The 16,813-nt window shown below is 40.4% G+C and overlaps 1 protein-coding gene across 1 annotated transcript; it reads left to right on the forward strand.

The window, feature by feature from the left end:
• The first annotated feature begins 879 nt into the window (after positions 1-879).
• Positions 880-4,135, forward strand: Otor (otoraplin). The gene is made up of 4 exons (NM_001108960.1): positions 880-1,011; positions 1,318-1,457; positions 2,379-2,486; positions 3,597-4,135. Exons 1-4 carry the CDS (start codon positions 897-899, stop codon positions 3,618-3,620), a joined length of 387 nt encoding a protein of 128 aa, NP_001102430.1. The 5' UTR covers positions 880-896; the 3' UTR covers positions 3,621-4,135.
• The last annotated feature ends 12,678 nt before the right edge of the window (positions 4,136-16,813 follow it).

Here is a 16,813-nt window from a genome sequence, read left to right on the forward strand (position 1 = left end):
TTATATAATCTACCAGTGTCTCAGGCCAAACATGATTTCTAAGAAAGCCTATCAAAAAATATTTGTATGAGAGTTCTTTATATTATGTAAATATTATTTACATATACAAAACTATATTATATAAAAATATTTGCACATATTATGTAAATCTAGAATTTTATTAGACTCACTAAAATACATTTTGTACTCAAGATGTTTTGACTTTTTAAAATGTGTGTGGCACTATGTGTGTGTTTGTGTTTACATGTGTGTAGATGCATGCATCTGTGTTCCTGAGAAGGCCTGACGTTGATATTGGGTATCTCTTCCAGTTTCTCTTAATTTTATTTATTGAGGTTCGTGCTGAACTCAGAGCTTGTTGACTCCAATTTCCGTAGTTAGCAAGCTTGCCTCCAAAGATGTCTGTGTCTGTCTCTGCCACCACGCCTGTCCAGTTCTTGCGTGGGTTCTGGGGTTCTATTCTTCACACTTGTGTAACAAGTGCCTTATCCACTGAACTCTCTCCCCAGCCTCCATTTTACATCTTGAATAAATGTCTACAATCAATACAAGTTTGCTCATAAACCAAAAGAACAGGAGGACAAAAGAGAAAAGTAAACAATGGTTGACAGTCTCATAGACCTCTCAACAGTGCCCTGCTGGTGGACACCACAAGCTTTAAGCATAGCACACCATTTGTGTGGATCACAAACATATGGAGTTTGACTCTCTCTGGAAGATGAAATGTTAAAAAGCCTCTGGAATCCAGGAGCACACATTATGAAATTATGGGGGAGGGGATAAAGGGGTGGGGTGGCTCCTTCCTATTGGCTGGGTGTTTACCTAGAGAGTTGGCTTTCGAATAAAAGAACCACTGAATCAGGCAAAGAGTGCTAGTCAAAACAGCAAGAAGGAAGATGGCAAGAATATTGATTCTTTTGCTTGGGGGCCTTGTGGCTCTCTGTGCCGGGCATGGCATGTTTATGGATAAACTTTCTTCTAAGAAGTTGTGTGCAGATGAGGAGTGTGTCTGTAAGGCGCTGTTAACGGTTTGGTTCTCATTATCTTTTTATCATATAATGGGAAAATCTGTCTGGCATGAAGCCAGGTTGTGTTTTGTAGTGAATGCTAAATGTGCTCTTTGTTCCGAGCGCTGGGTCTCAAGGTCTGTGTTTGGTGTCTAACTGTGGAGGAGGAGAATCCTCTCCCCTAAGATTTCCTGCAGCCCCTACCCCCTTCTTTGTTTGAAACCCATCTGCACTCTCCTTTCCTCCCTCTCTTACACACTTCTCTTCACTTGTAGGACATTTAGTCACTTCACTTTTTTTTCCCTTTCAGATACCATTTCTCTGGCAAGAGCACAGGAAGACTACAATGCCCCGGACTGTAGGTTCATCAATGTCAAGAAAGGGCAGCAGATCTATGTTTATTCCAAGCTGGTAACAGAAAATGGAGCTGGGGCATTCTGGGCTGGCAGTGTAAGATGAGATTGTTTATATATATATGTATGTGTGTATATATATATATATATGTGTGTGTGTATATATATATATATGTATATATATATATATATTGTGTTACTCTTAATTTTTCCTGTCTTTCCTGTCTTCAATCCTTTAATGTCTGTAAAGACAATAAATAAAGACAATAGCTGTAAAGACAATGTGGGAACTGTAAATGGAAACACAGAAATTCAGATTCATTTTCTGCTATTGCATTTTTTGAAAAGGGTGATTTCACAATAAAATTGATGTTTTGATCAGGAAAAAAAAACCATGCATGCTGGGGCTTCCACATTGCACAGAAGTGGAGTCTCCTTCAAAACATGTCTAAGACGATTTGCTAAGAGTTGTATGTGACTGGTCAGTCTAAAGGAGAAAATTCCTCTAGGAAAAGTTAGAACCCTCTTCCGTTTTGCGGCAGCTGCTTGCTTGAGCTAAAATGTACCCGCAGACTAAAGCAGAGACCAGGGAGGGATGACGCATGGTTGATGCCATCCCAGATATATACCCAAAACTGATGGAGTCAGTCAGGATATACTCACTACACGTGACTCTGAATGGCTAAAATGCGGGAAGTATATATACTGTAAAAGGGGGATCTACTTGCTTTAAAGTTTTTACTGACCTTAATTTTCTATAGATTCCAGATGATTTCAGGCAAGGCATGGGAGTGCAGAAAGAGAAGTAATGTTAAGGTAGTGAGACAAGTCAGATCTGTTCCAAAAAATCAGACTCACAATTCCTGATGCCGCCAGTGAATTTCACGTTCGCTCTGAGTTCCCTGGAATGTGCAGCGAAAGGGAAGCTGTGGCTCACAGAGTTTTCATTACAAGGAGAAGAGTTTCTCAAAACACCTGGCATCCGCTTTCCCTGACTGCTGCTGTTTTGGGCACACAGGTTTATGGTGACCACCAGGATGAGATGGGAATTGTGGGTTATTTCCCCAGCAACTTGGTTAGAGAGCAACGAGTGTACCAGGAGGCCACCAAGGAGATTCCAACCACGGTAAGCATTTCGAGGTGACTGGAGGATGACTCAGATCTTGGGATAAGAAAAGAATATGTCCTTCCGTTTCCAGTCTTTGCTGCACAAAATGGGCCAACAGTGACTTTTATGAGTTTGGTGACATGTAGAATGGACATATTGACTATCAGCCTTGTGAGGTTGGCACACTTTCTTCAAACACTATAATTGCTCTGAGTTAATTTTCTTAAGTGTCTCAACTTTTGAAAACTGTATTTTATCGTTATTGGGAATATAATTGACCAGTATAATTGCATCTTGAAGATGATCAACCTGATGTTTGGATGTATACACATACTAGAAAATGATCATCCCAAAAGGATGATTCACCATTCATACCTGTCACCTCATATACTTAACTCTCTTCCCATGCATGTGCATGTGTGTGCATGTGTGTGAGCATGTGTGTGCATGGTATGGTGTGTGTGTGTGTGTGTGTAGCAATGGAGACTGACAGCATGTTTCAAATATACAATACAATACTCCTTTTATTTTTATGGAAGGCATCTGTGTCATAGAGAAAGGAACTAAAAATATTTACTAAGCTATTCTTCCTGATGGTCTTATGAAAGGTAGATTTATTTATGAAATGGAGTTTGAAGAAAAAAATCACCACCTGTTTTTGAGATTATCAGACTAGTCTAGAAAATCCAGGATTTTCTTCAAGTCTTATCTGTGTGGCTTCTGCACGAAGGCAAAAAAAACAAAAACCAAAAAAAAAAAAAAAAAAAAAAAAAAAGTCTCCCACTGCCCTGGGGCCTCTTTGGTCATTTGAAGTGAGTCTCCCAAGCTGACTGCTATGCTTCAAACATAGTCCTCCAACAGCCACAGCTCACCCAACATCGCTACAGGGCACTGCACCCTGTCAGTGAAAAAAAACAAAAACCAAAAAACAAACAAAAAAACTAACTAGAGGTATATTGAAAAACCTTTATCTTAAACTTTGACTTAAAGTGACAATTATTTCAAATCCTTAGGTTTTCAACCTTGACTTATCCCAAATACAAAATTAAATCTTATTTTTAAATTAAAAATATCTACATCTGCTTTTTGGAAGCAGCCTGAAAATTCACTCTTTTTCCCTTCTTTCAGGATATTGACTTCTTCTGTGAATAAGAAATTAATTAAAACTGCAGATAAAACAGAGATGCCGATGAAGAAGAGAAGTGGAAATGACCAAAGCTGTGTATTTGTGCCTTTCTGGCTTTATTTGGTGGCAGAAAGTTGGATCTAGAAGGTGCTTATATATGGAAATTGTCAACTCAGTCCTGTTTTCTCCTGTCCTGGCCTTTCCACAGGCTGCCACCACACGCTGTGGAATCATAATAGGTCATTATAACCCAGTACTTAGCTTTCAGTGAGGAGAATCTTCATTTACTCAGTGAAGCACATTCAAAGTGTTTTATTCGTAGTTATTTCTACATGGTCATTGTCCCCAGCTCTTACCATGTGTACATAGGCTTGCTGAGTTAGAAGTCTCCCTTTTGGATGTGTTTTCTGTTATTTGTCTCCCTGGTCATTTGAAGTCTTAATACTGTATTTGTCAGGATAGTTTAGCATTGTTATTTTTAACATTTGATACCCTTGGATATAAGAATGTTAGGTATAAAAAGAGTTTTTGTACTCATAAACATTTGACTATGTCTCTGGATTTTTCTTTTAAAAAATTTTCATGTTAGTTCAGTGGGGATAACTTTACATTCCAAACCACCATTTCCTGTTTCCTCAAATTTAAATGTCTGTGTGTATGTACTGTGGCTGGTGGCGTTGGGGAGGAGGCAATTTTTGGAACAGTTTCCTTTTATTCTGTTACCTGTCTGGCTCTTGTTCAAGTTTTAGGTCATCAAAGGAGACATCCAAAAATCAAGTCTGAAGACTGTTTCCTCTGCTTCTGTTTCCACTTTCTTCTTTCCATAAAAATTCCTCCGAACAAATGTAACGCATTAAGAAGTTTCCTTAGAATGTTACTGGGGAGTCAGGGGTCCCATTTTACAAGTGACAAACTGAAATTCCTGGTGCCTGACTCAGGAAACATCTGAGAGCAGAAACAGGAACTGACTCTAAGCTGCATTTTATTCAGAACCAGAAATCTTGGAAGATAGAGTCAAGGTCCCCAAATCTGCCATCCGGTCCCATCTACAGCTCTGGCCAACCGTGAGCCTTTCTAAATCTAGTCTAACCTCTCTGGTTTGGTGGTCAGCCTTGCCTTGAAGATTCCCCTCCATTCCCGCCCATTAGCATCTTTCTCTGTGTAGCAGGGCTTCTGTGCACCAAGCCGCTGAGCCCGCCCAGAGGCGCCACTTAGATCACGTGTCTAGGTAGAAGGAAAACTTGCAACAGACAAATTGTTAGTACTGGGTACCTGGCTACATCCGGGGTAGACACAGATCCTTTCTACAGGAAGGACTCAATGCGTTACTCTGAAATATGAGCACGTTTCTGTTTTTTCCTACCACATTTGCAAGTTCTGAGTTTCATAGATTTATAAAAAACAAAAATTAAACAGACCCGGAAGAAACCTTCTGGCAGCTGCTGGAAGGAGGGAGATGAGTAAGAGGAAGAAAGGAAGCCATGCTTTCTTAGGTAGAGATCTCTTGTCAGCTGCCGCAGAGAAGCAGAGTGCTCTCTAGAGAGTGGAGATGCCCAGCGTGCCAGGACGAGTGGCCTTAAGATTTGGGCTAGTTGTTAAAAGAGAGACAGAATGTAGAGGAAGGAAAAAAATCGTACTTTTTTGAATTAGAACTTACATTGCAGGCTTAGCAGTGAACATCTCCAAGCAACTGCACAGAGAGAAGAACTTTAGGGTATTATAGCCCAATAAGGGGCTACTTTCCCCTCCAAACGTCTTAATGTGTCTTCACGTAGAACAGTTTTCTTAAGGGTTGGTTTTCTGTCCAACTGATTGACAGGTCTGTTTAGATGAACACTGAAGGGAGGATGCAATAGCATGTTTTGTTATAACTTTGTATATATGTGTGTGTCCATGTCTAGTAGCAGCAGTAATAGCAGTGCAGAATAGTCCCAGTCTTAAGATCTTTTGGGCAGTTGAGATGCCATATTCTACCTAGAATCAGAGATGCAATTCAGATATCCTTTTGATAAAAAGTCGGGTAACTGGAGCTTTGCAGCAGCAGCTTTGGTGGCCTGCATGGAGCTGCACAAGATGAAGCCAGCAAATATTATGGCATGGAGTCAGGGAGGGGCTATTGAAAATTGATGGCTACTAGGTGGGGGAGAGTCAGTTTACCTTACAGGTGTGGTTCCTGAAAGGTTGACCATGTTCTAGTGCACAACTTCATGCCCACCTACAAGGGTATGGATAGCACTCATTGGTTCAGTGGATTATTTTAAAAAGAGGAGGCGTCATGAAGTTGGAAGGGGGATGTGAAGGTATACCTGGGAGGAGTTAGGGGGTGAATATGACCGAAACATATTGTGTGAAATTCTCAAAGAATAGTAAAGTATTATATTAAAATTATGTAAAGACAGATGAAAGAGAATTAAAGAAAAAAAAAACAACTATAACCACACTTTACCAGGAGAAAATGGCTTTCTCTCAGCAAGTTGTACATTATACCTCAACCCAAACGTGATACTTTCTTCCTTTCTTATGATATTTTAAATTCTAAAGATGTCGGCTGTGATATTTTCCCTTTTTTAAAGTTAGAGTGTTACCAGTAAAAATCAAAAGTGGGGTTGAAATGATTACGGGTGAAAAATTCAATGACTTCTGTCTGTTGATGCCTGCCTCACTACTTGACAGGGGGTGTGCACAAGGTTTTCTGTGGTTAATTGTAAATCTGCATTGACTGTGTATAATTAATGTGCTTTTTTATGTTCTCATGAATTTCTGTTTGTTCACTAATAATTTAAAAATGTTTATGGTATGCTCCTGCCAAAGGAAATATTTCCTAGTTTCTAAGTTCTCTCTCTCTCTCTCTCTCTCTCTCTCTCTCTCTCTCTCTCTCACACACACACACATCTTGATCTTTGGGTAGAAATAGTACTGAGGACTTGGCATGGGGTTGCCCATCCAGTTTTCTGTGTTCCTGTAAATATGACTAAGGGAGTAGAGGAAATCCTTAGGGCAAGTCAGAGACTTGGATCTTTTTTCTGCTGTCACCACTGTGACTTTGGGTGAATATTATTTCAATTATTTTTTTATGGAACACACACAAGTTAAATAGTATCAGAATATTGCCGTGGTTTATTCTAGCTCATTTTATGCCCTGAAAGGTAATGTTCCAGGTAGCATCTAGGGCTTGCAAAAGTTTTAAGATAATTTTTCCACTTATCCACCCTCTAATTCATTCATTTCTCTCTTTCTTCCTTTCTTCCTTCCTTCCTTCCTTCCTTCCTTCCTTCCTTTCTTTCTTTCTTTCTTTTCTTTCTTCCTTCCTTCCTTCCTTCCTTTCTTTCTTTCTTTCTTTCTTTCTTTCTTTCTGTTTTGATTATTTTGTTTTTCCAAGACAGCGTTTCTGTGTGTAGCCCTGACTATCTTAGAACTCTCTTTGTAAATCAAGCTGGCCTTGAACTCAGAGATCTGTCTGCCTCTGCTCCTGACTGCTGGGACTAAATGTGTGTGCCATCATTCCCAGCTCTAATTCCTCTTGGTCAATGGCTTCCTTATCCCAGACCTTATCTCTCTTGGAGATATATAGCACACCTTTTGTATCTTCTGGTTGGTGTCAGGGTTCCAGCTTTGCTCCCCAAGTTGAAGGCTTCTACAGCAGAATTCCCTTCATGTGCCAATAAGCTCTTGTCCCATGACTGAACTCATCCAAGAATGGAGAAATCCATGCTTGGTTTAAGCCTCCCGGGGGATCTATATGAGAATAAAGAGAGTTCACTATGCACTGCATGGCTATCCTTTCTGCCCTCTGATCTATTGTATCCCCGGGAACTGGTCACAGGCAGATCTCAGGGCCCAGGAAACCTTCTGAATCAGAATCAGCATGATCTCCAACTTCTGAGAATGCATGAGAGTCTGAGTTTTGTGCCTTCTCTTATTTTATAAAGCAATATTAAAAAAGCTGCTGAGCATGAGGGACAGCGCAACCCTTCTAAGATTCAAAGGATTTCAACATCGTTGATGCTTTCCTCCTCCCTCTTTCCTGTACATACCACATCAGTCTTTAGAGAGTGGATGGGGTAGGAGCTTGTGGCCAATGAGTTATTCTGGTCCCCCTTCCTGTTGGGGAATTCTTTCCTCACTAAGAGCAATGTGGCATTTTAACATCTTTAACCAGTTGTAAATCCTGTTGTGTAATGGTGGCTTCTTGTCAGGACAGAGATGAGGTTCCCATGAACTATCCACAATACAGCTGCCTGCACGAGACCTGAAAAGACTATACCAATGATCACGGCAACATAGATGGAGAAAACTTCACAAAGCCCCACCCCTCGGTAAAGAGCTACAGCAGTCAATGGCTACTGACAGAGAGAGAGAACCAATTCTCTCTCTTTCTCTCCCCCTCCCTCCCTTAATCCCTCATCTTTTTCTTCTAAGTGGTCAGCCTTAAACACACAAAAATAAAGGCAACATTAATTAGACACAGTTTGGTATATAAACATGTACACACACACCTATATATGTGTGTATATATATATATATATAATAAAAATTAATGTGGAAGAAGAGGTCATAAATACAAGAGGGATTATTTCAGGGGACCTGAAAGGAATTGGAAAGAAGAGAAAAGTGGTGGGAAGGTTGCAATCCTCAAATTTAAAAAATGGCACTAAAAAAAAAACTGGTCGTCAATGGCACCAATGATATGATATTCATAAAGGAAAGTAGGGCTGCTGTGATGGCTTACTAGATAGGGATGTTGGCTACCAATCCTGACCTGAGTTGGAGCCTTGTGACCCCATGACATCAGGAAAGAACTGACTCTTCAAGTTGTCCTCTGAATTCTGCGCGTGCCATTTCTGACTATTTGTGACTTGACATGCAGGCATCACACACACACACACACACACACACACACACACACACACACACACACTCCCCAGATAGAAGATACTTGAATAGCGGCAGAGACCTATAATTCTAGCTACTTTAGAGGATCTCAAGTACAAGACTTGTTGGAGCAACCAGGCAAGTTCAAGGCTAACCTAAACTTAGTGAGATACTGTTTTGAAATAAGATATTCAAAGGACGCTGTGGCTATGGCTCAGTGGTAAGGAGTTTGTCTTTCAAGAATGCAGAGGCTCTGGGCTCCATAAAATAAAGTACTTTAAAGTAGAGTTTCTGTGACCCACAAGGAATTCTAGCTTAAAATCTTCCCTTACATCTCAATATTAATTACTGTCATGTTATGCTGCTTAAGTCTTTTGCTTTACTCTATCAGTCATATACTGGGGTAGCTGCACCTAGCCATGAGCATATCCTTGCTCTACTCTAGAGGGCAAACTACCCAAAGCCATTCTCTGTAAGCCAAGACAGAGTGGGAATCCCCACGGTCTCTTCCTTCTTTCTTTATTTCACAGTTCTAGATGCCCACAGATGCCCACAGATTGATTATACACAACGAAACAACAAAGCAGGCAATGGCTAACACTGTCTTTCAGTCTATGACACAGATGACTCAGTTTAGAAAGCACTGAACTTTTACTGTGACGTTTATACTGTCTCCTTGTAAAAGGGAAAAAAAAGTTATTTAATCCTTCATAGAATTTGGGCAATAAACTTCTCCCTTGTGGAAGCACACAAAACAAACCAACGAAAAAAACAATGCATGGCTACAGATGCAGGTTCACCATAAGACATGTGATAGAGTTTGCTGAAAAGTTAGCTTCTTAAACTATGGGTATCAATAACATCTGGTGTTGTATAATCAAATGCAGCAATGACCAAAAACAGTACGTACACTGAGGTATCAAGGAAGCTTGCAAGCTAGAATTACCTATGGGTCATATACTCACTTTAAAATTATTTATGTTATTTTTTGAGCCAAGGGCTCTACATATCTGAAAGGCAAATTCAGAATCATATTAATCAAGTTAAGAAGCATATTAAGAATCAGTGATTCTGACAATCCCTCCATATCACAGCATGCCTTGGTTCTAAATACCCATGTGCCTTTGCCTCTGCCCATGCCCTGATACACACTGCCAACTAACACCACACAAAACAATGTGGCTTTAATATCAGACTACATGCTGTAGATCTGGTGCTCTTATCCTGCACAGGCTGCCTGCCCTCACAGAAAGGCAATGTGTTAATTCTGGGGAGCGAACGTTCAGTATTTCCTACCACCAGTCCTTGGCATGTATCACATTAGTGTACTTTTGGTTTGCATTGTGTTAGAATATTTGACATTAAGGGCTGCTGTTTGAATTGCTGACCCAAGTTTCATAAAATCTGGTTGATTAATTTCGGTTTTGGATTAGGACAGAATTCGAAGCAATTTCTGAAATGGCCCTAAACACGCCTGTGCCATTTTACATTCCACATTTATGTGAAGTGGAACGCTCAGCATTTACAAATGGAGAATAGAAATATTGATCACCTCTGAATGATGTCCACAGTGCTTTGTTTCCTATAGGGCCAAATATCCAGACAGGCTTTCTGTCAACTATTTATGGTCTTACTTATTTTATTGTGTGTGTGTGAGAGAGAGAGAAAGTGTAAAGGTAACTGTGAAGGTCAGAGGACAACTCCCAGAAATCAGTTCTCTCCTGCTCCCTAGTGGGATCTCAGAATAGAATTAAGGTCATCAGGCTTACATGCAAGTGGCTTTACACACTGTGCCTTGTCACCCGCCCAAGAGAGGACTTCCTTATGCAAAAATGAAGAAGCACAGCTACCTCAATTAAGGCATATTTTGATAAATATGAATTTTGTCTTTAATAAATAACAGCATCTTATAACACTGAAGAATTGTTTTCATGCACATTTTTTATGATTGATTATCTCTAATTGTTTGATTTGTATACCTGATTTATATGTGCAGATACTCAAGATTTTGTGAAAGCTTCTTGGACACAAAACGGTTATGAGTGGGGGAAAAAATCTAAGTCCTGACTGAAAATAGGTAGAATGAAGTTACAGAAACTGACTAAAGGCAAGAGGAGTTGACACACTGTACCGTAAATAGGCAATAAAATAGATTTCTTAAAAGAATTCTGGGGTGGGGGTAGCTTATCTGTTCATGAGGATCCAGCATCCAGGTGTAAAACAAACAAACAAACAAACAAGACAAAACAAACCTGATGATGCACACTTGGAATCTGAGAGCTAGAGAGGTGGAGACAGATGGATCTCTGAGGTTCACTCGGTAGCTAGCCTAGCCTAAGTCAAAGAGCCCTAAGTCCCAGTGAGAGATCCTGTCTCAAGCTTGACATTGTAAGTTGACCTCTGCCCTCTGCATGCCAATGCCTACATGTGCACAAGCACTCACTGCCTACCTGCATACAAAGTTGTCAAGAGGTTTGGTGGTCTACAGACAATGTTTACTGCCAGTTTCCAGGCTTACATACGTGAATGACGTTCAAATTCTTTTTAACCTCTGGCTTCTTGACTTCACATAGATTAGCAGCATCTCCATGGCTGGGCTGTAGCGAGAATTAACTATAACTTACGTGTATGGTGCAGACACAGGAAAGCCTTTAAGTGAGGAGTGGTGTTTGGGCTTCTATGGTTAGTGTGACAATTGTCTTGCTTCCCAATTCATTCCTCCTCAAAGTGGGAATAGCAATGCTTTGGGGGCAATCATAACTAACTGTGAGCATAATTATGAAATTGATGTAGATGAGATTCTGCACAAAACCACTCCATATAATATGCAATACATAACAGATACAAATAAATAGCAATGAAATTACATTTAAAATTAGAGGGTTTTAAAACATCTGTGAAACATTTGAGGAACCCGCATTCTTGTTTTTTAAGTGAATTAATCTTGAACATCTTTTCTTTCCAGACACTCAAGCTGTTTAAATTTTTCTGAGGTTGTCTGTCAGAAATGTTGCAAACACTTAGCACAGTGTGCACACTTACAGTCAAGCTTCACAAATGTTATTCTTAATGTCTGATAGAATTGGTTTTTCATGTGTATGTATGCGTGTGTACCTGCGTGTGTGGTGGGAAAACATATTAGGGAGGTACAATGTAGTAAAAAGCCCAGTGCGCCTGTTCCTGGGCTCTCAAATAAAGCTGCAAATAGAAACAAGCAAGCAAGTCCTCCTACCCCTCCCTGCTGTCCCATACCTAAGTCATCAGAGCTGTCACTTTACCTTTGCATTTCCTTTGAGTGTTGGTCATAAGGGTGGTGTGTAAATGAGTAGCCAAGGGTCATTCTGAACACCAGTTGTTTGATCCCATGGAAAGTAATAACATGAACATAATTAATGAGTCTGTGGATAGACAATCCCAATTCTAATTTTTAAACACTTCATTGGCTACTTCCTGAGGAACAAGCATTCAGCAATTTTTTAAAGGGCAATTTAAGGTAGTGTAGTAATTAGAAAAGAAATGCCACCCACAGACTCATGTGTTTGGATGCTTGACCCACAGAGAGTGACAGTATGAGGAGGTGTGGCCTTGTCGGAGAAGGTGTGATCTTGTTGGAGGAAGTCTCACTGTGGAGTTAGACTTTGAGGTCTCCTATGCTCAAGCTATGCCCAGTCTCCTCCTGCTACCTTCAGATCATGATGTAGACCTCTCAGCTCCTTCTCCAGCACATGTCTGTCTGCATGCTGCCATGCTTCCTGGATGACAAAAAAATGGACTAAACCTCTGAAATTGTAGGCCAGCACCAATTAAATATTTTCCTTTACAAGAGTTGTGGTGGTCATGGTGTCTCTTCACAGCAATAAAATCGTAAATAAGATAGGCAGGGTTGTTTTTTGTTTGTTTGTTTGTTTGTTTTTCTAAAAGCATTCCAGAGTCATGCTTGTAGACTTGACAGCATATTTCCACTATAATAGTGTGTCTTTTTGTAGATGTTATCCTTCTTGGTGCTGCAGGGCTCAGTGGAGGACTTTATGTTTAGCTTGTATAAGGCCTTGATTTCAAAATTAGTATACACACACACACACAAACACACACACACACACACACACACACACACACACACCAGAGGGGGGGGGAAGAAATAGATAAGAAAGAAGAGAAGAGCAAGAAAAGAAAAGGAAAAGAGAGAGAGACCCAACCGCCTGGTCAGGTGGGCACTCCTGAGGCTGCAGAGCGGAAGAGACCACCAACACTGCTCACCCCTGCCCACATCCCTGGCCCAAGAGGAAACTGTATAAGGCCTCTGGGCTCCCGTGGGGGAGGGCCCAGGAGCGGCAGGACCCCTGCCTGAGACACCGCCTGAACCTGAAGGAAACAGACCGGATAAACAGTTCTCTGCACCCAAATCCCGTGGGAGGGAGAGCTAAACCTTCAGAGAGGCAGACAAGCCTGGGAAACCAGAAGAGACTGCTCCCTGCACACACATCTCGGACGCCAGAGGAAAAAGCCAAAGACCATCTGGAACCCTGGTGCACTGAAGCTCCCGGAAGGGGCGGCACAGGTCTTCCTGGTTGCTGCCGCTGCAGAGAGCCCGTGGGCAGCACCCCACGAGCGAACCTGAGCCTCAGGACCACAGGTAAGACCAAATTTTCTGCTGCAAGAAAGCTGCCTGGTGAACTCAAGACACAGGCCCACAGGAACAGCTGAAGACCTGTAGAGAGGAAAAACTACACGCCCGAAAGCAGAACACTCTGTCCCCATAACTGACTGAAAGAGAGGAAAACAGGTCTACAGCACTCCTGACACACAGGCTTATAGGACAGTCTAGCCACTGTCAGAAATAGCAGAACAAAGTAACACTAGAGATAATCTGATGGCGAGAGGCAAGCGCAGGAACACAAGCAACAGAAACCAAGACTACATGGCATCATCGGAGCCCAATTCTCCCACCAAAGCAAACACGGAATATCCAAATACACCAGAAAAGCAAGATCTAGTTTCAAAATCATATTTGATCATGATGCTGGAGGACTTCAAGAAAGACATGAAGAACTCCCTTAGAGAACAAGTAGAAGCCTACAGAGAGGAATCGCAAAAATGCCTGAAAGAATCGCAAAAATCCCTGAAAGAATTCCAGGAAAACATAAATAAACAAGTAGATGCCCATAGAGAGGAGACACAAAAATCCCTGAAAGAATTCCAGGAAAACACAATCAAACAGTTGAAGGAATTAAAAATGGAAATAGAAGCAATCAAGAAAGAACACATGGAAACAACCCTGGATATAGAAAACCAAAAGAAGAGACAAGGAGCTGTAGATACAAGCTTCACCAACAGAATACAAGAGATGGAAGAGAGAATCTCAGGAGCAGAAGATTCCATAGAAATCATTGACTCAACTGTCAAAGATAATGTAAAGCGGAAAAAGCTACTGGTCCAAAACATACAGGAAATCCAGGACTCAATGAGAAGATCAAACCTAAGGATAATAGGTATAGAAGAGAGTGAAGACTCCCAGCTCAAAGGACCAGTAAATATCTTCAACAAAATCATAGAAGAAAACTTCCCTAACCTAAAAAAAGAGATACCCATAGACATACAAGAAGCCTACAGAACTCCAAATAGATTGGACCAGAAAAGAAACACCTCCCGTCACATAATTGTCAAAACACCAAACGCACAAAATAAAGAAAGAATATTAAAAGCAGTAAGGGAAAAAGGTCAAGTAACATATAAAGGGAGACCTATCAGAATCACACCAGACTTCTCGCCAGAAACTATGAAGGCCAGAAGATCCTGGACTGATGTCATACAGACCCTAAGAGAACACAAATGCCAGCCCAGGTTACTGTATCCAGCAAAACTCTCAATTAACATTGATGGAGAAACCAAGATATTCCATGACAAAACCAAATTTACACAATATCTTTCCACAAATCCAGCACTACAAAGGATAATAAAGGGTAAAGCCCAACATAAGGAGGCAAGCTATACCCTAGAAGAAGCAAGAAACTAATCGTCTTGGCAACAAAACAAAGAGAATGAAAGCACACAAACATAACCTCACATCCAAATATGAATATAAAGGGAAACAATAATCACTATTCCTTAATATCTCTCAATATCAATGGCCTCAACTCCCCAATAAAAAGACATAGATTAACAAACTGGATACGCAACGAGGACCCTGCATTCTGCTGCCTACAGGAAACACACCTCAGAGACAAAGACAGACACTACCTCAGAGTGAAAGGCTGGAAAACAACTTTCCAAGCAAATGGTCAGAAGAAGCAAGCTGGAGTAGCCATTCTAATATCAAATAAAATCAATTTCCAACTAAAAGTCATCAAAAAAGATAAGGAAGGACACTTCATATTCATCAAAGGAAAAATCCACCAAGATGAACTCTCAATCCTAAATATCTATGCCCCAAATACAAGGGCACCTACATACGTAAAAGAAACCTTACTAAAGCTCAAAACACACATTGCACCTCACACAATAATAGTGGGAGATTTCAACACCCCACTCTCATCAATGGACAGATCATGGAAACAGAAATTAAACAGTGATGTCGACAGACTAAGAGAAGTCATGAGCCAAATGGACTTAACGGATATTTATAGAACATTCTATCCTAAAGCAAAAGGATATACCTTCTTCTCAGCTCCTCATGGTACTTTCTCCAAAATTGACCATATAATTGGTCAAAAAACGGGCCTCAACAGGTACAGAAAGATAGAAATAATCCCATGCGTGCTATCGGACCACCACGGCCTAAAACTGGTCTTCAATAACAATAAGGGAAGAATGCCCACATATACGTGGAAATTGAACAATGCTCTACTCAATGATAACCTGGTCAAGGAAGAAATAAAGAAAGAAATTAAAAACTTTTTAGAATTTAATGAAAATGAAGATACAACATACTCAAACTTATGGGACACAATGAAAGCTGTGCTAAGAGGAAAACACATAGCGCTGAGTGCCTGCAGAAAGAAACAGGAAAGAGCATATGTCAGCAGCTTGACAGCACACCTAAAAGCTCTAGAACAAAAAGAAGCAAATACACCCAGGAGGAGTAGAAGGCAGGAAATAATCAAACTCAGAGCTGAAATCAACCAAGTAGAAACAAAAAGGACCATAGAAAGAATCAACAGAACCAAAAGTTGGTTCTTTGAGAAAATCAACAAGATAGATAAACCCTTAGCCAGACTAACGAGAGGACACAGAGAGTGCGTCTAAATTAACAAAATCAGAAATGAAAAGGGAGACATAACTACAGATTCAGAGGAAATTAAAAAAATCATCAGATCTTACTATAAAAACCTATATTCAACAAAATTTGAAAATCTTCAGGAAATGGACAATTTCCTAGACAGATACCAGGTATCGAAGTTAAATCAGGAACAGATAAACCAGTTAAACAACCCCATAACTCCTAAGGAAATAGAAGCAGTCATTAAAGGTCTCCCAACCAAAAAGAGCCCAGGTCCAGACGGGTTTAGTGCAGAATTCTATCAAACCTTCATAGAAGACCTCATACCAATATTATCCAAACTATTCCACAAAATTGAAACAGATGGAGCCCTACCGAATTCCTTCTACGAAGCCACAATTACTCTTATACCTAAACCACACAAAGACACAACAAAGAAAGAGAACTTCAGACCAATTTCCCTTATGAATATCGACGCAAAAATACTCAATAAAATTCTGGCAAACCGAATTCAAGAGCACATCAAAACAATCATCCACCATGATCAAGTAGGCTTCATCCCAGGCATGCAGGGATGGTTTAATATACGGAAAACCATCAACGTGATCCATTATATAAACAAACTGAAGGAACAGAACCACATGATCATTTCATTAGATGCTGAGAAAGCATTTGACAAAATTCAACACCCCTTCATGATAAAACTCCTGGAAAGAATAGGAATTCAAGGCCCATACCTAAACATAGTAAAAGCCATATACAGCAAACCAGTTGCTAACATTAAACTAAATGGAGAGAAACTTGAAGCAATCCCACTAAAATCAGGGACTAGACAAGGCTGCCCACTCTCTCCCTACTTATTCAATATAGTTCTTGAAGTTCTAGCCAGAGCAATCAGACAACAAAAGGAGATCAAGGGGATACAGATCGGAAAAGAAGAGGTCAAAATATCACTATTTGCAGATGACATGATAGTATATTTAAGTGATCCCAAAAGTTCCACCAGAGAACTACTAAAGCTGATAAACAATTTCAGCAAAGTGGCTGGGTATAAAATTAACTCAAATAAATCAGTTGCCTTCCTCTATACAAAAGAGAAACAAGCCGAGAAAGAAATTAGGGAAACGACAC

The sequence above is a fragment of the Rattus norvegicus genome, chromosome 3 (assembly GCF_036323735.1).
Source record: "Rattus norvegicus strain BN/NHsdMcwi chromosome 3, GRCr8, whole genome shotgun sequence".
Taxonomy (NCBI): Eukaryota; Metazoa; Chordata; class Mammalia; order Rodentia; family Muridae; genus Rattus; species Rattus norvegicus.